The 27,614-nt window shown below is 38.3% G+C and overlaps 1 protein-coding gene across 3 annotated transcripts in view; it reads right to left on the bottom strand.

The window, feature by feature from the left end:
* The window catches only part of TAF1B (TATA-box binding protein associated factor, RNA polymerase I subunit B), an 85,856-nt gene extending 58,444 nt beyond the window's left edge, over positions 1 to 27,412 (bottom strand). Inside the window, exons 1-7 of one of the 3 annotated variants that reach the window (XM_063078444.1) lie at positions 27,339 to 27,412; positions 25,921 to 26,019; positions 22,175 to 22,262; positions 19,241 to 19,338; positions 17,258 to 17,353; positions 12,704 to 12,857; positions 7,206 to 7,362 (exon numbers count right to left, since the gene is read on the bottom strand). In XM_063078444.1, coding sequence (XP_062934514.1) covers positions 7,206 to 7,362; positions 12,704 to 12,857; positions 17,258 to 17,353; positions 19,241 to 19,338; positions 22,175 to 22,262; positions 25,921 to 26,019; positions 27,339 to 27,356 — 710 coding nt within the window. In that variant the 5' untranslated portion in view covers positions 27,357 to 27,412. Of the gene's footprint in view, positions 1 to 1,943; positions 2,168 to 7,205; positions 7,363 to 12,703; positions 12,858 to 17,257; positions 17,354 to 19,240; positions 19,339 to 22,174; positions 22,263 to 25,920; positions 26,020 to 27,306 lie in introns of those variants that run through there. The other 2 variants (XM_063078443.1, XM_063078445.1) reach the window with 2 other exon arrangements.
* Positions 27,413 to 27,614: the final 202 nt, after the last annotated feature.

The raw sequence follows: 27,614 nt of genomic DNA, 5'->3' as shown, positions 1-27,614 counted from the left end.
TTAAATCCCGTGTCTCTTTGTTGATTTGTTGCCTGGAAGTTCTGTCCCATACTGAGAGAGGGGTGTTCAGATCACCCACTATTAATGTATTAGGATCTATCTCCTTCTTTAGGTCTAAGAGTGTTTGCTTGATATATCTGGGTGCTCCGGTATTGGGTGCATACATGCTTGACTGTTATGTCCTCTATCTGGATAGTTCCCTTTATCATTATATAATGGCCTTCTTTGCCTTTTTTAATGTTCTTTGGTTTAAAGTCTATTTTGTCCACTATAAGAATAGCTACTCCTGCTTGTTTTTAGTTTCCATTTGCATGGTATATCTTTTTCCATCCCTTCACTTTTAGTCTATGAGTGTCTTTACAGATGAGGTGGGTCTCTTGAAGACAGCATACACTTGGGTCTAGCTTTTTAATCCAGTCAGTTAGTCTGTGTCTTTTGAATGGGGAGTTTAGTCCATTCACATTTAGAGTAGGTATTGAGAAGTGTTGTTTAATTCCTGTCATTTAATTGCTATTTAGGTGTTTTAAATATCTTTTGATCATTATTTCCCCTTTTATTTCTCTTCTTCAATGTGAGTTGGGGATTTAAGGCAGAATGTTTTAGCTTCTTTCTCTTTCTTGCTGGCATTTTTGTTTTAACTGTGGGGTTTGCTCTTTCTTGTGTAATCATGGTGATGGTCACCATTATTCAGAATCCAGATGAATGACTCCCTTGAGACTTCCTTGCAGGGCTGGTCATGTGGTGGTGAACTCCCACAACTTTTGTTTGTCTGGGAAATACACTATTTCTCCCTCATTTCTGAAGGACAGCCTTGTTGAGTAAAGAATTCTTGGGTGGCAGTTTTTTTCTTTTAGTATTTTGAAAGTTCCACTTTCTTCTGGCCTGTAGGTCTCGGTTGAGAAGTCTCCTGTTAGTTTGGTGGGGGTTCCCCTATAAGTGATCTGACGCTTTTCTCTTGCTGCTTGTAGAATTCTCTTTGTCTTTGAGCTTTGCAAATTTAACTATAATATGTCTTGGGGAGGATCTTTTTGGGTTGAATCTGTTTGGAGACCTTGAGCTTCCTGGATCTGAAGGTCTGTACCTCATCCTACACTGGGGAAGTTTTCTGTTACTATTTCCTTGAGTAGGTTTTTGATACCTTTTCCTTTCTCCTGCCCTTCAGGAATACCCACAATTTGGATGTTAGCACTTGAGACTGCTATCTCTCTTAGGTTTTCCTCATTATTTTAAATTCTTTTTTCCTTTTTTTTGTCTGCCTGAGTTATTTCAAAAAGACCATCTTCAAGCTCTGAAATTCTTTCTTCTGCTTGCTCTACCCTGCTGATCAAGCTCTCAGTTGTGTTTTTTATTTCATTGAGTGAGTCATTTCTAGAAGTTCTGCTACACTTTTTTATGGTATTAATCTTTGTAGATTTCCTGCTTCATATTCTGGATGTTTTTTCCTGTTTCATTGTGTTCTCTAATTGAGTCTTACTTTATTTCTTCAAGTTTTCTTAGGATCATTACTCAAAATTCTTTTTCAGACATTTCAAGGATTCCCTGTTCCATGGAGTCTGACTTTGGGGCATTACTGTATCCTTTCGGTGGTGTCATTTCTTCTTTACTGTTTTTACTTCAAGTGTTTTTTCGCTGATGCTTGGTCATTTGGTAGGGGGTTTGCTTCTTCTATTACACCAAGGTTGGCTGTGGAGTGGCCTTGGTTGCTACTGTGGGGGGTGAACTGTCTTACTTGACAGCAGGTGTGGTGGTGGTTATGTTAAACCAACTTGGTTCCCGTTCTAGACTCTGTGGTGGTAGAATGAGCCCCTAATGTGTGGAGTTCTGCTGGGCCAAACTTGGTGGGTTGGATCTGTAGGCTGGTGCTCCCCCCGGGGTCTGAGGCGGGTGAGGGGGCTGCGTGGAGCCATGCAGTTCTGCTGGCTGGCTGGCGCCAGTGGGCTCACCTGAGTGGTGCTGGTTTGGGGCGACCGAGCAGGGACTGGAGCTCCCCCCGGCCTGGGTCCAAGGCGGCGGGGTGGGGGAGCCACATGGAGTCACGTGGTTCTGCTGGCTGGCTGGGACTGGCGGTCTCACCTGCGTGGTGCTGGTCAGCATCAGAGTTTTAACAATTTTTCAACATTTATAAATAGTGCTCTTTCCAAAGTTGCTTTTTTTTTCTTTTTGAATTTGAATTTCCTTTTGGAAAAATACAAATTATTTATATAAAATACATATTATTTTTCCAAAATGATAGCTACTGAATTAAAGTTCTGAACAATCTATTTCCTTTGTTAGGTATTATTACTGGTTCTCTAGATCAATCCAGGAAGTTGACAGAGGAAATGGCAAAGACTAAAAAGCATCCCATATGCCTCTCCTGACCAAGAGACCACCCCTGGAAACACTGTCTCTACTTATAATTTTATCATATTTTTCAAAAGTTTCATGTCTACCTGCCAAACAGATCCTGAACCCATTTACTTCCTTCTATTTGCATTACCACCACCCTAATCCAAGCCACCACATTTTGCCTGAAGTACTCATATAGCCAAAGAAAACCTGGTCTCCCTGCTTCCACCCTTCCCTTCCTAGAATCCATTTTCCACACAACTACCTGAATGATCTTTTAAAAACATAAATCAGATCACATCTCTTCTGCTGCAACCTTCCAGTGGCTTCCTATCACACTTAAAACCCAAAGTCCTAATAAGTATTAGGAGTGATGCCACTGATGGAGTGACAGATATATCGTGAAAATAGAAGTGATGGTTGCACAACTTTGTGAATACACTAAAAAACATTGAATTGCACATTTTAAAAGGGTGAATTTTATTATATATGAAGTACACCTCAATTTTAAAAGATATATATTCCTAACTTGGCTTACGAAGACACAGATCTGCTGCTGCTTATTATCCCTCTGCCCTCACTCTTCTGCTCCTCCTTCCAATTCTCTCACTCCACTCACGCTAGCCTTCTGCTCCTTAAGCACACTGAGCTTGCTCTTGCTTTAGGGCTTGGCACTAGCAACCTCCCTGTATCTGGAATGCTAGTACAGTAGTCCCCCTTATCGGCAGCCGTTTTGCTTTCCACTGTTACTCACAGTCAACTGTGGTTCAAAAATATTAAATGCAAAGTTCCAGAAACAATTAATAAATTTTAACTTGTGTGTTGTCCTGAGTAGCCTGAAAAACCTAATGTCATTCTGTCAAGGATGTAAATCATCTCTTCATTCAGTGCATCCACGCTGTATACCCTAGCCTCCTGTTAGTCACTAAGTAGCCTTCTCAGTTATCAGACTGACTGCTGAGGAAGGTATCACAGTGCGTGTGTTAAGTAACTCTTATTTTACTTCATAATGGCCGCAAAGTGCAAGGGTAGTGATGCTGGAATATTGTTAAAAGTTCTATTTTATTATTAGTTATTGTTGTTAAGCTCTGACTGTGCCTAATTTATAAATTAGACTTATCATAGATATATTTGTAAAGGCAAAAATATGACAGATACAGGGTTCAATCTAATCCACAGTTTCAGGCATCCACTGGGGGTCTTGGCATGTATACCGTCAGATAAGGGAGGACTACTATACTACTGATATTCACATGTTGGCTCTATTTTTAATTAAAGTGAAGCTTAAACTCCACCTTCTCAGCAAGGCCTTCCCCAATAACCAATCTAAAGTAGGCCTCTAGTCATTCTCTATCACATCATCCTATTTCAATCTTCTGAACAGTACTTCCCTGTCTGACCAATTTCTTATTTATTTGTGTACTACTATTTGCTCATCTGTTTCCTCCTCTAGTTTTGAACTTCACAAGAGCAGGGACTTGACCCAAATGGTTCACAACTGCACTTAAAAGGGTCTAGACTCGGGCCGACCCCGTGGCGCACTCGGGAGAGTGCGGCGCTGGGAGCACAGCGGTGCTCCTGCCGCAGGTTCGGATCCTATATGGGGATGGCCGGTGCGCTCACTGGCTGAGTGCAGTAAGGCCGGTCACAAAAAGACAAAAAAAAAAAAAAAAAGGGTCTAGACTCTAGAACAACACCTGCATATAGTAGATAATCAATAAATATTTGTGGAATGACTAAATGTTGGCTATTTATTTATCATTTCTTTCTCTTTGTCAGCTGGCCAGTACAAGGATCCAAACCCTTGACCTTGGTGTTACGACACCGCACTCTAACCAACTGAGCTAACCTAGGTAGGCAGGGTTCTTTATAGGCTATTTGAAAGAGTTATGAATTTACCCTAAGGACTGTAGATGTGGCTAGAAGATTAAACAGGGGAGCGACATGCACAATCAGTGTAAGATATATGGGTATTCTGGCAAGACTAATGACGTACTCCCTTCAAACTGTCGGAATGGGCAGGACTGAAGTCATTTTGGGACCTAAAACCGCATGGGCTATAGGCAAATTTTTAAAAAACAGGTTTTTTCTTGGCATGCATTTCTCTGAGTTCCCTCTTTTCCCATGGTTATTTGATATTTTGAGAACCTTGGTTATGGGGCAAGACATTATTTACATGAATTTAAAGTTGTTTTCCAGTCAGCCTGAAGCGGCAAACTTGCATGTACTACCCAGACCCTGAGATAAGGACGGGAGCAGAAACCAGATCAAGTCTTGGTGAGACCTTGCACCTGAGAGCTTACATGAAGTCCTTGCTGCTCACATGCGCCCCTCCCTCCTGTTTTTCATTTTCACACATTCCATTCCCTCAAACCTCTCTTCAAAAACCCCTCAGTAAACCTGAGTCTTTGATATGGCTTTAGTCTGGCCATTCTCTCTCAGGTTTTCCATGGGATATGGCTTTCACCTGGCCATTCTCTCTCAGGTTTACCAGAGAGAAGGGTTAGCCTAGCATCTCTCCTCAGGTCACTGTATTCCTGAATAAAAGCTGGCTTCCATTATCACCAACATTTGGCTTTTGTTTGTTTTTTGTCTGGGGGCAGGCAGCCAGACCTGTGAGTTTGGTATCAATTTTGGGGAGCCTCAGACAGGAGCTGAGCATGCCCTGTAACAAAATCAATGTTCTTTAAATATTTTTTCAAAGTTTGGCGGCAGTTCTCAAACTTTAGCATCCATAAGAATCCCTGGAAAGGCTTATTAAAATAGATTACCAGAACTTACTCCAGAGTTTCTGATTTAGAAACTTTAGAATAAGTCCATGAATTTGCATTTTTAACAAGTTCCCAGGTGATGGATGCTGAAGTTCTTGGTCAGGAGGCCACACTTTGAGAACCTGTGACTTAGAGCTCTTTGTAGGGGAAAAGCAGAGAAAGAAAATCAATGGTGACAGCTTCTCCTCCTACTGCCCTAAGCAACTAAGCTCTATTCCCAAACTTGTATGCCCCACAGAGCAAAATAAAAGCCCTCCAGCTAATTAGATCCAATCTTCTTGTAGGCATTTTAGAATTCCCCTTTGAGGGGAGGAGGGAAGAGGAAAGGAAAGAGGGAGGGGCAGGGGGCTATGATCTTACCCCACTCTTCCAACCACATATAATATTCTTCTTGAGAATAATTTCGGGTAGATATTATGTTCTCCATCTGTTAGATTTATAGGAGAGTTTTGTTAACCCCTTACAGATTGCCCTGGGAAAGATGGCTAACCTTTTTATCCAGCTCTAATGACAATACTATATTTATGTTTCTGTAAGATCCCTATGTTCATCAGGAGGAAAATTCATAGGAATGATACAAGATTGTGGACACAGAGCTCAGTTGGGAGACAGTTAAGTAATCCAGGTGAGATAGAGAGGATAGAGAGAGAGAATAAAGAGAAAAATGGTTTTGAGAGTTATTTTGGAAGTATAATTGATAAGACATAAAGACTAACAGTATATGCAGAGAGAGGAAAGAATCAAGGATGATTCCTGGGTTTCTAGATAGGACACAATAGAGTTCATGGATTTACTAAGAAAGAAAGCACTGGAGAAAGAGATGAATTAAGGAGAGAGATGATAAACCCCGTTTTAGTCATGTTGATTTTGAGATACCATAAAGACATCCAAGTAGTTGTGTCCAGCAGGAAATTATATATATGAATACATAGGTCCGGCCCTCAGTCGACAAGTCTGGACTGGAGATATAAATTTGGGAGTCATCAGCATACAGATGGTAATTAAAGCCTTGGGAGAGGATGAGATCACCCAATAAAGGCACACAAAGCAAGATCAGGTTTTTAACTGAAGAGTAAAATTCACTGAATCATGGGCTATCTTCATGCAGAGTTAATCACACCTGAGAAAAGCCTTGTTATTTGGTTGATGTGGCCAAATTCAAAGGCACTATCATCATTTACTGAAGGCATTTTATTTAATCAAAGGGCCTAGTGTCAATAATAATGATGATGATGAAAACAAAAACAATAATGATTAGCACTGAGTTCTTATTATGTGCCAGACACTGTTCTAAATGCTTTCCATGTAGTACTAATTATCGAAAGTAGTTACAACCCTATGAGGTAGTTATTATTATTAGTCCCACTTTACCAATGAGGAAACAGAAGCAAAGAAAAATTAAATACAGGGTCATATAATAAGAGGCAAATCAGGATTTCAACCCAGAAAACTGGTTCCAAATTTGTGCTCTCGAAAGCACTCTACCCATTGATTAAACCCAAATGTTTTATTCAGAACACATATAAAGCAAGAGGAAAAAATTAACACATTAATGATTCTGGCACATCTTCTATTAAATGAGAAATTTTTACACACAATGCTGTAATTTACTCATTAACTATAAAACCCTGTAGATTATCTTGAAAACCGTAAACGCTTACTATCTGCATAACACATTCTTCCAACAAATTTGTTTTGAACTTTTCCTTACAAACACAGACAAACTATATTTCAGCTCTTAACACCACCAATCTATGCTTTTATATAACTACTAATAACCAGTATGCTAATGTAAAGATCATCTGTTCATTTTTTCTTAGAAATGAAAAATAATAATACTCAGGTAGTTAAATGTCACTTTTTAAAATATTTTATTTACATTAAATAATTAATTTTCCAATATCTCATGTGAGGTAAATGCTATTATTTCCACTACATAAAGATGAACTACTAGCCCAGGGGGTATCACTTTGCAGAATTGGAACCCAGGCTACCCAACCTTTTCAGTCCCTTCCTCAATTTAAGCCTTCTTGTAAAATTCAAAATATCCAAAGTTCACACAGATAATCAGCAAAAACACTATCATATACGACAGGTCCGGCTTACCTCAAAAGATCTGAAAGAGTTATTGCTTCTCTCTGCCAAAGTAACGACAGATAGCAGAAAGCAAGTGTCCGGGGCACAGTCATCTTCACAATCCCCTTCTCTTTTCGTTGTGAGTATTCAACTCCATCAAGAGATCCAGAACAGATGGATGCCGTTTCTTAGGAGATAAGTGGAGATTTTTTACAAATGCAAGTAACAACAACAAAAAAATGCAAGTAACTATTTTGGACAACAAAAGAAAAACAACGGAAAATCCAAACAGGCATTTTAAATATCTTAAAATTAGGTTACAATTGATAATAGCCTTTACAAAGAGCAATTTGGTAATAAAGAGCAACAAAGGTTTAGAAAGGAATCAACCAAAAAGGTAATTGTGGATTATCTATGAGAACGGGAGAGTTCTAAACAGGGATTTGAACTGTTTGAATTTTTTAATAGTAAACACAAACAATGTTTAAAATAAATAAGAGGATAAATAATTACAAATAAAAGCAAAAAATGTATAACTCCTTTGACTCAGGCCTCAACTCACCTTTCCCCTTCTCAGAGAGGCTCTCCACAACTCTTTAGCTAAAGCAGCACCTTCTCCCATCCCCACCCTCCAGGCATCTTCTACCATATGACATTATTGTATCCTTATTCATTCATTCATTCACTCATTCAATTAATACTTATTCATCTCATTCTTTGTGTCACTCTTCTATGTCTCAAGAAATGACAGTGAACAATGTCTCATCTCTTGGAACTTACATTCTAGTAACGGCAGACAGACCAATAAACAAGCAAACAAAAAAATACAATTGACAAACGGTGGTACTACACAGAAAAATTGCAATGTAGGGGTATACAAACAGATGGCAAGGGAGGAGAGGTGATATTTTATATGGGTGGTCAGAGAAATCTCTTTGAGAAGGTGACATTTGAGCAGAGACCTGAATGAATTCAAAGAATAAGTCTCAAGGATCTTGGGCAGAATACCAAATGCACCAGCAGGAGAACCTGCAGGAACAGCAAGGAGGCCAGTGTGATAAGACATCATGGGTGACAAAAACTGGTAGGAGACGATATTAGAGACAGTAAGAAAGTATATTATGTAGGACTTTGCAGGTCATGATTTCTATATTGGATTTTATTCTAAGTATAAGACGTTTCTGGAGAGTTTTAAACATGGGAGCAACATGATTTCATTTATATATTTAAAAAGGTCACTCTGGTTGTTGTATGAAGAATGAAGTTATAGGAGGGCAGGAGTGGAAACAGAGACCACTCTTCCAGGACAGTGATGACAGGGACTTGGAGCAGAGTGGTAGCACTGTGGGTGGTGAGAAGTGGTTGGATTCCATATAGATTTATTTATTTTTTAAAAAATTTTTTCTAGATACATTTTGAAGGTAGAGTCAAAAGGACTTACAGATAGACTGGATATAAAGTATGAGAGATAAAGAGAAGCCAAGTATGATTGATTCTAAGGTTTTTGGACTGAGCAACCAGAAGAATGAAGATGCCATTTACTGAGACAACGAAGATGGCAAAAAAGCAGATTTGACAAGAGACATCAAGATGTTAGAATTGAACATATTAAGTGTGAGATGTTATTAACTATACCAATGGAAACATTAAGTAGGCAGTTGAATATAAAAATGTATAGTTTAGAAGAGGTGGAACTAAAGATAGGAATTTTAGAGTTGTCAGGATATAACTGGTGGCTGGTTAAAGCCATGGTATTAGGTGAAGTCATCTAAGGAGTGAGGACGGATAGAGAAGCAGGTCAAGGAATAACATGGAGAAACCCCAAGTTTTCATGGACATAAACCCTTGAAATCATTCCAGAAATTCCCTTTTTCCAAATCCTGTAAATCCTTTCTTCGTAGCATTTATCAGTAACTGAAATTTTCTTTTTTATCTGTGCATTTATTGTCTATCTCCTTCCAGTACAATATAAACATCTTGAAAGCAGATGGTCTTGTTCACCACTGTGCCCCTAGTGCCTAGCAAAGTCCCTAGCACAGAGTAGGAACCCCGTAAATACTTGGTGACAAACTGGTTCAACAGTTCTACTTCTAAGATTTCACCCTAGTGAGATGATTTTTAAAATATGCAGAGGTTTAAAGTCAAGGAATGTTGTGTCAGCACTGTTATTATACGAGAAGAAATCAGAATAACTTAAGTGCCAGCAATAGAAATCTAATTAAATTAACTCCACGCAATGGTATACAACCTAACAATTTCTATAATGCTTTCTATCAGTGGTTCTCAAAGCATAGTCCCTGGAACAGCAGTATTAGCATCACCTAAGAATTTAACAGAAATGCAAATTCTTATATCTTAACAAGCCCTCCAGGTAGTTCTGATGGATGCTAAAGTTTGAGGACTACTGTTTTAAAAGAATATAAGGACATGGCTATCCATAAAATATTGATTAAAATACATATATATGCACACTTTTTTATATAGTCCTTACAACATGTAAGGACTTCCAGTTAAGATGGCTGATTGAAAGCACACATTAGCCTCTGCTCCTCTCCCACTACAAAAATTATTATAAACAAAAAAAATTATAAAGCTGCGCTCTAACCAACTGAGCTAACTGGCCAGCCTGGAATTTTTAAAACATATAAACATCAAAAAAGAGTAACATGGAAAAGGAAACAACAGCAATAAAATTTTAGTAGTTGGAAAGCACGTGGACAGGTGATTACTGCCTTAGCAGTCCTGAAAAAGCTGAATCCAAAGCCAGCATTGGGGAAAGATAAAAAGCAATCTAATTTTTCACTGGGGATCCCTAAAGGCGGCTCAGGAATTGGTTAAACCAGGTACCCCTATAAACTGGATGAAGGCAGAGATAATATCAGGAGGACTGCTGGAAGTCTGATTAAGGAGCAGTGAGACATCCAGATTCTTACCCCAACTCCACGCAGCAAAGTGATTGCCCTCACCAATCCTGGAAGCAAATTCAAAGTTTCTTCTCTAGAGATAGTAAAACAAAGGTCTCTAGAATAAGGCACATCAGTCACATGCACAGTTGAGAACTGAAAACAGGATGATTAAGTGAAAATTTACATACTTACAACCCCTCACTCCTCTCCTGGCTTTCTTCTTCCCACCCAGTTCCCAGAATATTGACAGCTAGGATTACACACCCACCAAATAGGAGAGATTTCTCTGGGGAATCTGATCAGCTCAGGAGGTAAGATTTAAAGACAATAATGCTGAGGGTTCACTAAGAAGATAACCCAGGTAGATCACCCTTACGTGCAGAGCAGAGCTGACAAGAGTCACCATGGGTACAAAGCTTTCAATCGACATTTTGTCTGCATTTTAAAATAAGAATAGCTATCTTAGGCTCACCAAACATTTGAAGAAAGCCCCTAATATAAGGCAGAAGCCAAAACAAATTGGGGGGGGCGAGAGGGGCGAGAATATCAACACCCTCTGCAAAATAAGAAAAGATGCTCCACAAAAATGAGAGAGCAAACCAGGAAATATGATGAAATGGGATCCAGGAAATAAGAAATCCAACAAAAGAGCAGTGATGGAATCTCAGGATGGTGGTAAAAAGAGATCCCCAAATCAGCAGGGCTATGGGTTTAGAGACATCATTCTAGGTGGGAACAGGTCAGAAACTCCAGAGACACTTCTTCCAGAAGATGAAGGTGATAGAATACCTAAGGTATTGAGAGGAGATTTAAAGAACTGGGAGATACATTACTAATAAATTGTAGATTAGCAATAAATAGAGAGAAAACTAAATAAATAACAATGATCAACTCTGGGAAAACCAAAGGATGTATAGAAAAAGTAATCACAGTAAGCTACATAGCTCAGTTCTAAATAGCATTTATATATTTATAATAATTAAGGCACAAAACATTGATCGAGTAAAAAATTGTAATTATATTGGGAAGACAGAGAATGAGAAATTCAGTCATGCACTGGTGACTACATGGGTAGGTGGGGCAGTGAGGGATGTATGAAAGAGCCAAGACTTCATCTTCCACAGTGGGAATTCAATAGCTAATGTCCCAAACCAGAAAGCAAGATATAATGCTAGAATCATGTGATATAGAGATGTGAAAGTTACAAAAGAGTTAAAAATGAATGTCTCTTGTAAACAGGACATTTGGGAGGACAGTGGACCACAACTTTTATTTTTGCAATTTTTCATGACAAGACTTGTACAGTTATTTGAATTACATGCATGTAGAATTCTGATTAAATAGTTCACATTTTTACAAAAACAAAATAAAACTTGCCCTTTCTCTATACAGTACATACATGAAGAAAAAACTCTCTGGAATGATCTACTCTAGTAAAAGTGGTTATTTCTGGGTAGTACAAAAGCTGACAATTTTATTTTCTTTGTGTATATCTGCATTTTATAGTTTTGTATTAAGAGTTGTATTAATAATCACTTTTAATGTAAAAGCTAAAAGAAAGCTCTAGGGATCATCATTTACTAAAAAACAAACAAGCAAAAACCCTCAACACAGGTAAACAAAACAATCATACTTTAAAAGGAATTAATATCTTTTTAAAAAAACTTGGATGGCTTTACAGTCACAGTCCTCTGGGTCTGTTTTGAGTCTTGACTGAAAACATGGAGACGAAAACTCCAGAGATTTGTTTTTGCCCAATTATTCTATGATTCTAACATTTTACTTCTTTGGACAGAAAAAGTAACTTATCTGGTATCTGTGGCACTGTGCAACCCAAGAAATGTGGATATGCTGATAAAAGAGATTTTTAATCTTCGGAGGGCAAGGAGCTTGCAAAGAAACAGTCCATACAAAAAATTTTATATAACTACACTTAACCCAGATTTCAATAAATAATCCCTAACAACAGAGGGTTTGGAAGCTATTTCCCAAAGAAATCAGCACACATCAAGATTCCTGTAATCTATGATAAAAGCCCAGTCTGTTCGCTGAGGTCTATCTTCCATCACAATTTTTTTAAAAAATGTAGTGAGGGAACAACTAAAATGAATAAATGCTTTAGGGAGAAAGTCTATATCTATAACCTTAAGTATACTCCTTATCTATTTTAAGTTATGGAATTAAATCAGAAAGTAACACACACATAATATGGTAAGTTTTACTCAGCTTACTTTAGTCTATGCTTAGAAATTAGGTATATCATTTTTGACTTGTCTATCTTACGATATGGCTAAGTTCTAATATTTTTATGCTACAACTTTTCTTTAAAAATAAGGAGCCCACACATATATGATCTTTTTTGAGCTAGCCTCTTTTCTGAATCCATTTACTCTTTATCTCCTTTTAAAATCATACAAAAATGCTCACGTGGAGACAAATGTGCCTTTTTAAAAACTGCACTAAGAATTCATTTAATTTACCTTTCTCTTAGCCATATTCAGCAAGTCATTCTTCCTTGTTAGGCCAAGTTCCCTTCCTTGGAATATCAAGAGATTGCACTAAATTATTTTTAAGATGCAATACCAGCTTTAAAATTCTAAATGATTCAGTTCTCATTTTTACCTGACTGTGATGCTTTGGTGATGGGAAAAGGCTTTTCACTGTGGACGCCAGACTGAGACTCCCCTCCACTTTCAACAAAAAGAGGACAGTTGACATCACTCAGCAGCTCAGGCTCACTAGCCCAGTCTGAATGATTTAGATTATCTTCTAATACCTGTTTGCAAAATAATATAAATGAATTATTGCGTAGAAGTTTAAAAGTTAATTTCTGTGAACTTAAACAATTTCTGACCATCTCAAATACCATAAAAGAATCCACTCTAAAGAATTGCAACTGTCCACTAAGTCCCTAAGTTTGAAAGACGGTTACTTCCGAAATGTGCCCCAACAGCTCCCAGCAATACTTCTCAAGAAAGCGCTATAGACAGGGGTGAGCAAAGAAACAGGCTGCCAGCACACGAGTCAGGTCTCCTTCTTCCATGAACATCTCTCTTGCAGCGCTAATATCTTCACCAATGAAAACATCAAGCATCCATAATGACTCCATGAATACTGGCTGGCTTCCTTTTACCTAACCTACCCGGGAAATTTTGCTTTATATTGCTAACTGCATTTCTCCTGCCTGAACTGTCCTTTCTTCTTCCTCTTTCCAACTCATTACTCTATCATGCCATCTTTCCCTCACTCTTCTTCAGTGATTTTTCATTTCCTTGAACTCCTGTAGCACTTACTATTTATGACATGTAATTGACAGGGATATACTCTCATACCACTGTTTGATTGTTCACACATATATTGCTGAAATGGTGAGTCAGTGTCCCTAAAAAAGTCAGCTGGCTGGATACCTAAAGACCTCATAGCTGACATTACCTTAGGGATCTGATCACAGGCAAAAAGCCATGATCTCAGCCCTGCAGGCCAAGAAATTTGATCTTATTACAAGGAGATAAGACTCATGTTAAAGAAGCTCACAAAGGAATGAAGCAAAAAAATCAGGGAATGGGGTAAGATGCTTGTGTTCGCTGTCAAGCACATCCCCTCCCCATAGGCAAGCCCCATGAGAGGCAAGGTACACCATACAGTTGGCTGATGAGCATGGAATCATTAAGAAAACTGAAACAATCAGAAGAAAACTTCCACAAGCTCCCTGGCAGCAACTCTTCCACATACTCTGCCCTCTGCCTGATTCTTCTTGACTATCCAACCTCCCATCTAAAGCCAGTTTCTCCATCTGTGCACTCGATCCCACCCTGCCTGTCTACTGAAAGCTATCGTTCACTTCTACTTTCTCTCCATTGTGAATTTTTCTTCTCTCCTGTATCATTCCTATCAGCATACAAATGCTATCATTTACCCCACTTTAAAAAAACTTTCCCTTGACCCCAGCTACCACACAATTTCTTTGTACTTTGCAGCGAAATGCCTCAAAAAAGTCCAGATTTGCTGTCTCCAATTTCTTTATTCCCCATTCCAATCAAGCTTTTGATCCCACTGCTGCACTGGTCAACATGTAGCCCTCTTCCTTCTTGACCAAGCAGCAGCATTTATCCCAGTTGATCACTGCCCTCTTCTTGAAATACTTGGTTCCTGTGGTTTCCAGATTGCCCCCCTTACTCTCTCAACTGTTCTCTTACTTTACCAGTTGTTCCTCAGACTTCTTTGCCAGTTCCTCTTTTATACAAAACATCTTAACGCTAGAGTGGCCCAGAGCTCAGTTCTTGGTCATCTTCTCTGTTTTCACTACTTGGTGATGTCATCTGATCTTGCAGTTTTAAATACTAGCTACTATATTTTAATCCTAAAATGTACTTTTTATCCCCATATTTTAACATCCCTGAAATCAGGATGTGTTTTACAATTAGTGGCATGTCATAATTTAATTTGCAGCATTCTTTTCTCTCTTGGGAGTACTTAAAATAATCGTGCACCTGGCAAATAATGGCATTTTAGATTTAATGATTACAGTGTAAACTGACAGCTTCCAAATTTATATCTCTAGCTTAGACTTCTCTCCTGACCTGCAGACTTGTATATCTAACCACATACTTGACATTTCCTCTTGGATGTTTAACAGCTGTTTCAAACTTAACAAGTCCAAAACTGAACTCCTGATTTTCCTGTTCCACCTGCCATTTCTGATGGCAATTCCTTCCCTCCAGCTGCTCAGGCCAAAAACCTTACTCATCCTTGACTCCTCTCTTCCTCTCACACCTCATCCAATCCATCAAGAAATTCTGTTGGCTCTACAAAGTTTATCTAGAATCCTACCACTTATCATCTCCATTGCTACCATCATTAGCAGCCTCCATCATTTCTCATCTACAGCGGTACTTTTCAAACTTTAGTGTATATAAGATGTACCCAGGAAGCTGTTAAAATGCAGATTTGGATTCAGCATTTCTTCCCTAGACATCCCCATGGTTTACTCTCTTATTTCCTTAAGATCCTTCATCAGGAAGACCTTCCCTGACCACTCTCTATTAAACAGCACCCTTCCCTGCTGCCCCACTCTCTATCCCCCTTACCCTTATTTAAAAGTTTGCTTGTTTGTTTGCTTTTTCCGGAAGTTTTCAGTAATTTATCTCAGCCAAGATCACAAAGCTCAAAAGTAGGGGAACCAAGATTCAAATGGAGGCCTCTTCCTGTTCTTGGAACAGTTACATCCAAAGCACTAAGAAAATATTTATAGTGGATATTGGAGAAGACTATGCTTCTACATTAAAAGTAATTGTTCCTATATGAAAAATTATTGTGTCGATTAAAAAAAAAGTAATTCTTCTTTTTTCCTTTTGAAAGAGTATAGCTGTACTCTTGCAATAGAGACATTATATGACCAATTTATACATCAGCTTTAAATTTTACTTATTGCTTATTTATTTACCAAGATTTTAGTGTGATGATAATATTGCTTTATACAGGTGTTTACTCAAGTCAACAAAACTTTTTTTAAAAAAATCTTAAAAGTTAACCTAAAAATATTACAACGTTAGTATCCCAGGGTCTAATTCACTGTTTCATAGTTTCTATGTGCTAGGCAAAGTCCCAATGCATAAATACAATTAACAAATACCTTAGCTACAAAATTTTAAAGATCAAGTTCTTAGTAGTTTGAAAAAGTTCTTTCTTTTCTTTTTCAAAGTGTAAACTTAGAATCATATAACATCTCTTGCTTTTCTTCAGAAGTACCTGTGTCCTATATCAAGATAGGATAATGTTTCATAACTCTGTAATTATAAAATGTTGCATTTTCCAGTAAATTCAAGTTATTTCTCTTCAGTTTATTTAATATCATCGTCTCATTTTCTAAAAGGACAATTCCCAAACTAATTCCTTACATTATTCCCCTTTTAATCATTGTATCTTACATGACTTGACTTCTCCTTCTCATTCTTAGGACCAACAGCACCCCTTCAGTAGCTCATCACCCCTTCACTCATCTCTATAACATATTCCTTCCACTCAGACCTGGGTTTCTCAGTACTGGGTCACTAAACTCTGCATGTGGAACCTACGAGAACTCAACTGAACAAGGAAACACTAGGCCAAGTTACCAGGCTCTTAACAAATGTGTGTCACGCAGATTCAGAATCTCTTCTTCTCAGTCCTGAAGCCACACATCAGACACATCAACAATGCTCAAAACTGTCTCTTTCAACAGTGGAACCATCCCCTACCCCAAATAAAATGTTCCATGGCACATTTATAAAGCAGTTAAAAAGAAACTGCTAAAAATATAACTGCTCTGGTGGATGTGGGGGGATAGGGCACCCAGTTTTATTTTTCTTCATATAAAGGCTTCTGAGAAGAGATGATTACTGAGCTGAATCTTAAAATACCAGGTAAAGTAAGTAGGTAGCCCAAGCAAAAGAAATACCATATGCAAAAAGCAAATTCTTTTGATAGTACAATCACAGAAATTCCTTAGGCTTTGTGGGGAAAATAGGATACTTTAGTCAGGCTCCCTGAGCTCAGGGGGTTGTGTAATACATTTCTTTGTAAACAAGTTGTGTGTGGGTGGAGTTAGTGCACATGTGTACCCATGTATCTTTTTAGTTAATTGCTATTGTGTGTTCTTCAGTTTGTGAAGCAGAAACTGGCCAGCAGAGCTTGAGTCTAAAAATAGAGCATGTTTACTCTGCTGGCAGCTGCTCAGTTTTTCTTTGGACTTTGCCAGTAGCAGTTGAGTTTCTGAGTTTCTCTTTGTACTGCCTAGGTATTAGTGTTGTGTGTGCTGAATAAAGACTATTCCTTCTTCAACCAAGGCTCCAAGGACCTCTTTACCGGTTACCTAGCTCATAGACCTGTGTGTGAAGGATTTGTGAACGTGCTCCAGGGTTCTGTGAGCTCCAGACCCTAGCTCTAGCACTACAGGCTTCTATGTAGAAAATTAACCACAAACTGCTTTATGTTCCAACTAGTCTAATAAAAAATTAAAATGAATTCCGATATCTAGATCAGTGACCCTGTCCTTCTGGACTGTAACGGCAGCTTCTTCACTGAAAAGCCTCTGACAAGCATCATAATCCCAGATACTCAAACTTATCTTGGCCCCATCTTCATCCTACACTTCACTAGACATGCCTTTTAGTCCCACTTTTCAGACTTGTGACTTACCATAGCTTTCCTTCTTAGGGTATACACTGGGTTTTTACAATACGCCTGCTTGCTCTTCTGAAGGTAGCGCTTCCAAAAATTATGTAAAACTTCATTCTAAGGTGGAAGGGAAATTCATGGTAATTCAGGTCATGGCAACAAATATACAGGCACATCTATACTACAGAATCTCTTGTACTTTATATAGTCTCCCATCTAAATGTATTTTTACCTGCTTTTCCTAAAAAATCATTATCATCACAATATCAGGTATATGGGAAACACTGAATAAATCCTTCTTAATCTCAGATTTAGAGAAGAAAGGAACACTAGAGACTTCACCCAGTTGAATCCCTTCCTTTTGCATATAAAGTAATTAAGGATCAGAGAAAGAAAGCAATTGATATGACTACACTTCTATTAGGGGCAAAGCTGCTCTACCAACCAAGTGAAAGTAAACCTAAACAAAAAAACTTTTCTATTTATCTATTACTTACTAGGTACTAGGCATCCATTATACCAAACACAATACTGCAAGATAGCTATCATCTCCATTTTACCACTGAAGAAACTGAGTATCTTGGCCAAGATTACTCAGCCAATATGTAGAAAAGCCATAAACAGGATTTGGAAGTCAGTTATGATTCCAAAGCCTGTGTTTTTAGCATAAGGCCATTCAACTGGTCAGGTCTAAACTGTTCTGCTATCAGCTAATATCAGAAAAACTGTTTTCCGAATTAATACCTAATGAAGTGGGTAGAAAACTACATAGGAATAAAACCTGCTACAATTATATAGTATAACTATATAAAACTATTTATAAACATTTATAGGTAGGATGACTATGCAGGGAGAAACCAGATCACAAACCCCCACCATCAGCAATCTCACCTAATGCAATGACTAACATAAATAAGCTTGGTATTTCATGTTTTTGAATTTTTAATTCCTATAATACTTTTCAGGTAGGCCCAGAGTCCCTTTAGGTCATGCATTGGTATAGAGGTCATTCTCTTTTGGCTTGCCCCAAACACTAGTCTGAATAGCAAAGGCTCCTCTACAAATCTTTCCTTGGTGACTTCAGCCCACACTGATCTTTCTCTTTTTTCTTTTTTGCCCTTATTATTACTTACGAGCATATCGTTATATAATTTCATGTTTATTCATTTAACATATGCATATATGTTATTCATCCTCTCCTCAACTTTGCTGTCTCTCTTAGTGCTTGGTTTCCAACAGTGAGCACGAAGCAAGTGTACAATAACAACTTGTTGCTAAATAACTAGCTTTTTAAAGAATTCCTAAAATAGCTTCAACTAAATGAGGAAATATGAAATTCAAATAACTGCAAGCATACTATGTTACTCTAGAGGCAGCAAAATAAAAGTGTCCCTGGACCCTGGCATGAGTGTCACTTTGGAACTTCTTAGAAATGCAAATTCTTGGGCTCTACCCCAGACCTAGTGACTCAGAAACTCTAGGAATGGGGTCCAGCAGTCTGTTTTTTAACAAGTCCTCCAGGTGATTCTACTGCACACTCAAGTTTGAGAACCACTGGTTTAATGTATATCTTCCTAATGTGCATTCTGTGGAACTCAAGTCCTGACAGACACTCATACACACACCAAAAGATTTTATTCTTAAATTGCAAATACCCCATAAGACATCCCCTGGAAATTAAATAAGCGCATTAACACTCAAGAGGCACCAATAAGTCTGCAAATTTATTTGTTTTACTTTGTTTAACCCACTAAATATGTTTCTAAATATATGAAGACTAAAACCTTTTAAAATTTTCTCTTGGATATATTGCTTATTTACATCCTGTAGAACACACTTTGAGAACTGCCGGTCTAGTAAAAGGGATTAAAGCAAAAATATCAGAAAAATGATTCTTCCAGTAGCCCTAGGGTCATTACTGATTTCTCCTCAGTTTCACTCTAAATCTTACTGTTCTTCAAACAATAAAATACAAAGCTAACATCTAGTCATAAATGGACTTACCTTTAACTCTGGGCCTACTCCAAGGGTCTTCAAGGCTTCTGCTTGTTGATAAAGTATGTACTGAAAACCTTCACAAACATACCAATCCCAGCCTTTTTCTAAATGACAAATAGCATGTTTTAGACATTTGCATCTCTAATATACTGTGATGCTACTACAAATGCTAATTTGTATTTTACTCACTGCAACTTGGAATTTTGTTGTAACCTTGAATAGGGTTTATTTTCTTACATTCTCTTGTTTCTGACTTCGCAAATTTGCACACAAATGCTAAAACTAAACATTTTGTGTAATTTATCAGATTTTAAATGGTTTCAATTGTCTATAATTTTTCTAAAATAACCTAAAAAAAATGAATAGTCACCATGGTTAAAAAAGTGAAAGAAGTCTTAAAAGAGTGAATTTTACTGAACAATGCCCAGCATAATCTTAAGTGAAAAATACTCAGTCACTGCTTACATCACTTTTCTGTTATAACTCAGAAGGGAACAATAAATATTTGGTGAGTGAATGAACAAATGTCAAGATCTGATGGTCCAGGGGTGCAGGAAAGGGCAATAAGAACATTCAAAGAAAAAACTGTTCAATGGCATTCTGCTTTTCTGGAATCGGTTCTAGGTTCAAGGGAGAAACTGAAAGCAAGGGAACTAATACTTATTAATCTCTGCCTATGTACTAGGTGTGTGTGAGGTATTTTAAGTAGGTTATTTTCTTGAACCCTCAAAACAACCTGCTATGGTTTAAATGCATCCCCTAAACTTTCATGTGTTGTAAACTTAATCCCCAATGCAACAGTGCTGGGAGGTGGGGTCTAGTAAGAGATGACTGGGTCATGAGGGCAAAGCCTTCATGAATAGATTGTTATTACTGTGGCCTGTTGTTATAAAGCAAATCTGGCCCCTCTGGTGCCTCTCTCTCACATACTCGCTTCTGCCTTCTGCCCTTCCGCCATGGGATGACCCTCACCAGATGCAAGCCCCATGCTCTTGGACTTCCCAGCCTCCAGAACTGTGGGAAATAAATTTCTTTATAAATTACCCAGTCTGTGGTATTCTGTTATAGTAGAAGAAAACCGACTAAGACACAAACCTAAGAGATGGTGTAGAAATCTGCCACTACATAGAGCTACATGATTAACTATAACTACCAGTTAAAGAAAATGTTAAAATCTGTGAAGACCCTTATATTTTACCCTCCACTGCTGGAAAAAGGCTGTAACTCTTTGAAAACTATGTTATCAGAACTTTTGCAATTTGTTCCTCATTCCACCACCCCTTCTTCCCTGCAGAATGTCAGAGGACTCCAACTCTCACTTACCTGAATGTCACAACATCCCCCCATCCCTGCTGACTAACCCAATTCCTTCCTGGAACGGGTTTTAGGTTGTATGAGTAAAATGGAAAGCATGTCGTATTGATGCATCCCGAAGTTGAGAGAGTTTAAACTCTTCAAGGTGTATACATGTGCTCTCTTCTTCCTGTACACTATTCTTAGAAACTGATAAAGCTGTATTTTAAATTCTGAGTCTGGGGCCAGCCCATGGCTCACTTGGGAGAGTGTGGTGCTGACAACACCAAGTCAAGGGTTAAGATCCCCTTACCAGTCATCTTTAAAAAAATAAATTAAATAAATAAATAAATAAATTCTGAGTCTGTGGTCTTATTTTACATAACAAATGGTATCACTATTCTTATTTTACAGATGAGGAAACTAAGGACAATGAGATTGACTAGAAGACACTAGTATAGAACACCTAAACTTCCTTAAACAATTTAAGTTTAAACTACACATTTTAATTATTTAAATAAGACCAAATTAATCAAGTTTAACTGTGATAACATTTAATAAAAATTAATCAGGTTTTAGCTTAATAAAAATAGCCACTATTCTGGGAGCGCGGCAACGCTCCCGCCGTGGGTTCGGATCCTATATAGGAATGACAGGTGCACTCACTGGCTGAGTGCCGGTCACGGAAAAAAAAAAAAAAAAAAATAGCCACTATTAAAGGCAAACAGAAATACTAGTTAGCATTTAGGCATTCTCTCTGTTATTCATCTAAGAATCTCAATGTATTTTATATACATATTTAATAAACAAATATATACATGTATATATTTCTTGTGTTTGCATCCTGAAAACTACCTAATGTAAAAGAGTCTACCATTATCATTAGCCTGGTTCTGGTTGCAAACTTGAGAATCTGGTCTTAGGTCATTAGTGACAAAAATAAAAAGCATCAGTTAGACTTTATCCCAGATCCTTCTCAATAATGGTTCATTATATGTATTCATTGGATTAATGAAACAGATTCTCTTTCAAAGCACATCCACGCTGAGGCTATTTTAAGAGAGAATAATTTTCCCTATTTTAGCTTCTTTTTTTGGTGGCTGGCTGGTATGGGGATCTGAACCCTTAACCTTGGTATTACAAGGCTACGTTCTAACCAACTGAGCTAACTAGCCAGCCCCATTCCCTATTTTAAAATGGTGTGTTCAAAATTCAATGTGAGAAACGGATTTCTGAAAGTTGAATATCCTGTTTAACTCACCTAACCTGACAATTTCAGTTGAACCATTTCAGAAAACATTTTTCTTTAAAAGCACAAAAAATCATATTCATAACTGAAATGTAGAAGAACATATGCTGGTAGAGAAAAAGAACATATGCTCCCTTTGCTATCAGTTTTTGCATAATAATTGATCCACTGGAAAAGCAACTCATTAACAATAAGCAGGATAAAAAAAGGATATGCTTCAAGACATTTGCTTTCAATTTTACCATTAATGGTTACCCACTTTAATCCCATTTTGGATTACCTGCTTTAAAATAAGGCATTTTATCTAGAATCTACTTAAAATTCCATTCCATGTCCCTAAATCACGAAGGTAAAGGAGGTGAATTAAGAATGTTAAGTACATATGAAAATGAGTTTACCAAGCTTTCTTTTTCTTTTAAGCCCCCGGTTGATGGCTTGTATCTTGGTATTAGGAATAGCCTCAGTGTTTAGAACTTCCTTAGATTTCTGCAAGAAACAGAAACAGACCATTAAAAAGATAGTGTTATGTCCCCCTAAGCCTATTTCCAAGTATGCTCTGGGAAGTTTAATGCACCAAATTGTGAGTACCAAGACCAATGATGGTAAGTTCTCAGTACCTAAAACAGTGCCCAAAACACAGTAACCACTGTCTGTTAAATGAATAAACTTTTATTTTAAAGAACTTCTAACTTTTTCAAATCAAACCAAACGTCAAATTTACTCACTTTTTTCTCCATGCAAAACACACTTCGGTATTAAACTAATTTCTGTATTTATTGTAACCTACACACAAATTAGTTTCATCCTACTTTCCATGTGTTTGAACGATACTCTAAAACTGCTTTCATTTCTGAAATTGTAAAAGTATTACTTTTTATTTTTAATCAAACTTACAGAATTTTACAATGACTAAATTCATACCAAAGTCTTCAATTCCAAGTGCTCTCAAAGGCAGGTATCTAAGAATCTGTCTCTCTCACAACCAAAAATAAAGGGTTTGAGTCTTAATGCTGAAAGAAAAGTGAAGACTTTTAACTAGCAGGGGACATTAATATATTTTTCTAAATTTAGAGATTTGAAATTAAATTGATCTCTAATTCTCATGAAGAATAAAAGAAAAAACATGGGGCTGGCCAGTTAGCTCAGCTGGTTGGAGCGCAGCCTTATAATACCAATGTCACGGTTCAGATCCCCATACCAGCCAGCCTCTCTCTCACCCCCATACCCCCCGCCCTCCCCACCCAAAAAGTAAAAGAAAAGACATGACTCTAACAATAGGATTTTGGGAATGCAGTCTCTCTAGTCATAGAAACCATACTCAAAGCAATTGTGGTATACTGAGTTGGCCACACTGAGAAGATAAGACATTTTGGAATAAATATCAAAGCAGTTATCCAGCAAAGACAGGCAAAATTTATAAAGGGTAACCAGGAAAAAAAGGCTTAAAATCTGAACTAGACAAAATGTGAAGTAGCAAAAAACTAGAAAAAGCTAAACATCCAAAACTAGAGCTATAATTAATTAAATTAATGAATGGCTATGTTATAGAATACCTACACAGTCAATAAAGTATATGCAAATGTTTAGCCCACCACAGGAAAATACTTAAATTATTAAGACAGAAGACTCAATGGTACTCACACATATCCCCTTTCCCCTCCAATATGTAGGGGGAAAAAAAGAAAAAAAGATACTAAATGGAAACTATTGAAATGTGTGTTGAAATTATTGGTGATTTTTAGCTTTCATCTTCACAATTTCCAAATTTTCTACAATAAACATGCAGTGCACTTATAATCACAAAAATCTATTAAACTCATACAAGTCTATACTAAACCTTTATTAAAAATGCTCATGAAATACTTGCAAAAATATCTATTGTCTAAACTGGCCTGGGTGGTCACTTAGCTCAACTGGTTAGAATGTGGTGTTATAACACCAAGGTCAAGGGTTCAGATCCCTGTACAGGCCAGCTGCCAAATAAAATAAAATAAAATAAAATGGCCAGATTTAGACCTTACGTTTTTTTCCTGGATAAAATAAACCAGGATAACATTCTGGTTCCTTTACCAATTCAGAAGGCCTTTTCCCAGATTGCAGGGATCTAGAGCTTGAAGAATGATATACAAAACTGGAGGGCAATGAAATGGACAGAAAAATAGGGCAAGTTGTACCACGACTTCTGTTCTTAAAAGGTGTAACTACTGTCTCACGAGCCATTCCCTGCCCACTGGATTTCAACATCATCACACTATACAACTCCAGGAAGCACCAACCACATGGTATTCTATGTGAAGAACACGCCTGGATTGCCATAAAGCCAAGAATAACTACTAAGTTATGCAACACACAGCTTTGCCTATTGTATAAAAAGAAGGCACTGGGCTAGGTTCTTGGCCTTTATAATAATGTTGCCCACCTTCAACAATTCTACATTCTTGACAAGTTACTCCAGGCAAGTTGACAGTTTCTCAAATGTAGAGCTACATGGTGGTATGGATCTTTCAAACTAAAAAAATACTACAGCAGATTTGATTGGACAGAACCAAATAGAAACATTATCAAACACAGAAATAAAACAATTAGTTAATGTAGTTCAATCTCAACAGAAATAGTATGCTGACTTCATCTGCTATATAAATAACCCATTAGACACAATCTTCCTGCACTGTGTTTACATTTGCACCGCGCTCAAAAGCAATGGTGAGTAAAACTACTAGTGCCCTAACACATATGGAGGCAGAGGAAAAAACAGCACATATTTCAAGTGTACAATTGGATATGTGTGTTTGTGTGTTTGTGTGTGTATGTATATTTCTATGAAACCATCACCATAATCAAGATGATAAACATCTCCATTGCCCCAACAATTTCATCCAGTGACTACATATCTTTTTAATATTCTCTGGGACTAACTGAAAAGTAGACATAAGCATTCCAGCTGCAGACTGAAGAATGATGATCGTCTCAAGGAAAAGCACCTGTGATTGAGTTGCAAGCTAAATTAACCACTTTTCTCAAAAGAAAAAAAAATGTTTTTACTTGTTTCATATATTTTTTCTAGGTTTTTAATTAAGGTAGGAAGGTAAATCAGTAACACACAGTTACTTTTACCTGTCCCAAGTTTGCCTTTCTTAAGCCTATATGGTGAAGGTAGTATTTGTCTTTTCCTGGCTCTGCAGACTTTGAGCAAATCCTTTACCAGAGAGAAGAATCCTGGCATACTTAGTTAGACTCTCCAGTAGCAGACTGTCTATACCCTTGATTATTTTGGTTATACTGGCCTGAAGGTGTGGTCACCAGAACAGGACATAGCACTCCCTGTGTGAAGGTAGCCTCATTTACCAAGGTTACACAGGACAGTATGGCAATCTCTATTTTAAGAGGCAGGTGTGATGGTGTAAACTGAACACTGGAGTCTGAAGACTCAGGTTCAAGTCCTGACTCCTCACTTTATACTCGTGACTTTGGCAAACTCACACAACTGTGAGCCCTACTTGCCCCATCTATAAATAGGCATAACAATGTATCTCACAGGTTAAGAGGAGGAAATGAGATAAATAAGAAAACACTTTGTAATCCGTCAGACACTTTACAGAGATAAAATGATAATGAAGCATATTTCCAACACTCCCAATAGTCCTCAATCTTTCCATCTTCCAAACCTCTAAGCTACGTACAACATATTAAAAATTCTTCAATAAATATTAATTAATAAAAAGAAATGTGTCACTTTTTAAGTACAATTTTAATTATTTCCCCTTAAACCATACAGCAGGAAATCATTTACAAATGTGGCTCAGCATAATCTCAAAAACTCATCCTCAAACTCCATCTAATTTACAAATTCCTTAACCCATGTGTAAGTACGTGATGACTACTTACGTTCTTGAAATTTGGGCACTGCATGAGTGATAAAAATACATCAATTCTGGGCTGCCTGGTTAACTCAGTTGTTTAGAGCACAGCCTTATAATACCAAGGTCACAGGTTGGGATCCCTATACTGGCCGGCCGCCATAATTAATTAATTAATTAATTAAATAGCAAAAATACATCAATTGTTTGGAAACTAGGCTACATATCAGGCTGAAACAGCCATTTTTAAAACATATGCAAATTCATAAATGATATCTGTTACTTACTTCTGTAACATTGTGGCAAGAAGTGCAATAATATTTGCCTTCATCAGTAAGACCCCAAGAGACAGCAGCACACTGAGTACAGCGTTCTTTAAATTCTATCTGTAGGAGAACAGTATAGAAAAGGTGTTACCATCAAACCACATCCAAAACATTCTACCTAAACCCTGAAGTTTTACTTAGTTCTTACTTATAGAATTCCTGGCAATTTTACCATGTAAATAAAAACATCATAGAAAACAGAAAACATATCAGGGAGATTACGTGCAAACAGAGAAGAGCAGTGCTGTCCCTTGAGCAGTATGAAACCGAATCAAACTGTCAGAGAAAATTTATTAAAATATGCAGTGGGGGGGGGGGAGAAAAAAGGTTGTAGAGGTAAATTGGAAACAAAGATGAGTAAATAAAACTCCTTGAAAATGCTGTGAGAAAAAAAGATGGCAACATTTAGGTATTGAAAAGATTTTAACATAGAAAGACCATTTGGAACTTCCTCAGGACACTAAAAACAGACACTAACCACAAAGGAACCAGATTTTTATTTGGGTTGTTTCAAGTCTTGGTTTATTCATTCAGCAATATAACAAGTATTAACTATGTGTGTACTAGGTATTTTACTAGATGCTGGGAGTTCAATGGTGAGCAAAACAGACCTGGCCCCTACTCATAGCATATACTGGCTAACGGTGAGTTATAATGATTAATTTCATCCGCCCAGCATCTAGAGAAGTTAAGCATCCATCATTCAATAAACACTTATTGAGCATCTACTATAAGGCCTTCTATCACCATCCTCCTTCTGTACATACACAGACCTAATTCTCTGATTCCTAACTCTTTGGTATTTTACTTGTACGAGATTATCGTTGATCTAGTTACTCAATACTCATTTGATACCATCAAAGAGTAACACATTTTATGCAGTATGTAAAAAAATGCACGCCGAATTTATTTCGATAACTTGGTTAAGTGTTCAGTGACTCCGTACTGACAACTATAAAGGTAGCCGGACACCTTGGGGTGTCCCCAGCCCCGAGTTTGGAGTCCATGCCCCAGACCATGGATTCCCAGCCGCTGCCCCTCCCTCACCCACCTCAGCACCAAAGGAGACCTGCGGGTGGCCCGGCCGAGAAAGGGTGAGCCGTGTGGGTGGCCGCCCCACAAAACCTCCTTCAACACACCCACAACGACAAACACGCCACCCTCCCCTCTCCCGCAGAACCTCACCAAGCCAGCAACTCTGGCCTTTTTCCCAAAACCGCGCGCACGTGCGGCCCGCCAGCCCCATCCCTCGCCCCGCCCCGCAGCCCTGCGCCCCGCCCTCCTCCCGCCAGTGGCCGCCCGCGGCCCGTCCGCGTCCTCCCGCCGCTCGTCCTCAGCCTCACTCGCCTCCGGCCCCGCCGAGCGCACCGTCTCCTTACCGCCTCCACTAGGTCCATCACGGCGCCTCATGAGCCGCCGCCGCAGCCGCCGCCGCCGCGGCCCGTTACCCGGGCAGCAAACGCAGCTTCCGGGACCGGTGAGACGAGCCTTCCGGCCGGAAACCCGAGCCCCTGACTTTGGATTCCGGGGGCCTGCAGCCGCGGGGTACCATCCGCGCGTTCCGGGGGCGAAGCCCCGCGAGGCCGATGTCCCGTTCCCAGATGGCGTTCTTTTCCTAGTCGTGGTTACTGAAACCAACCAGTGATCAATGGGGT

Source organism: Cynocephalus volans, chromosome 14 (assembly GCF_027409185.1).
Source record: "Cynocephalus volans isolate mCynVol1 chromosome 14, mCynVol1.pri, whole genome shotgun sequence".
NCBI lineage: Eukaryota > Metazoa > Chordata > Mammalia > Dermoptera > Cynocephalidae > Cynocephalus > Cynocephalus volans.
Note: the sequence above shows the minus strand (reverse complement) of the source record. Positions and strands in the feature narration are given on the sequence as shown.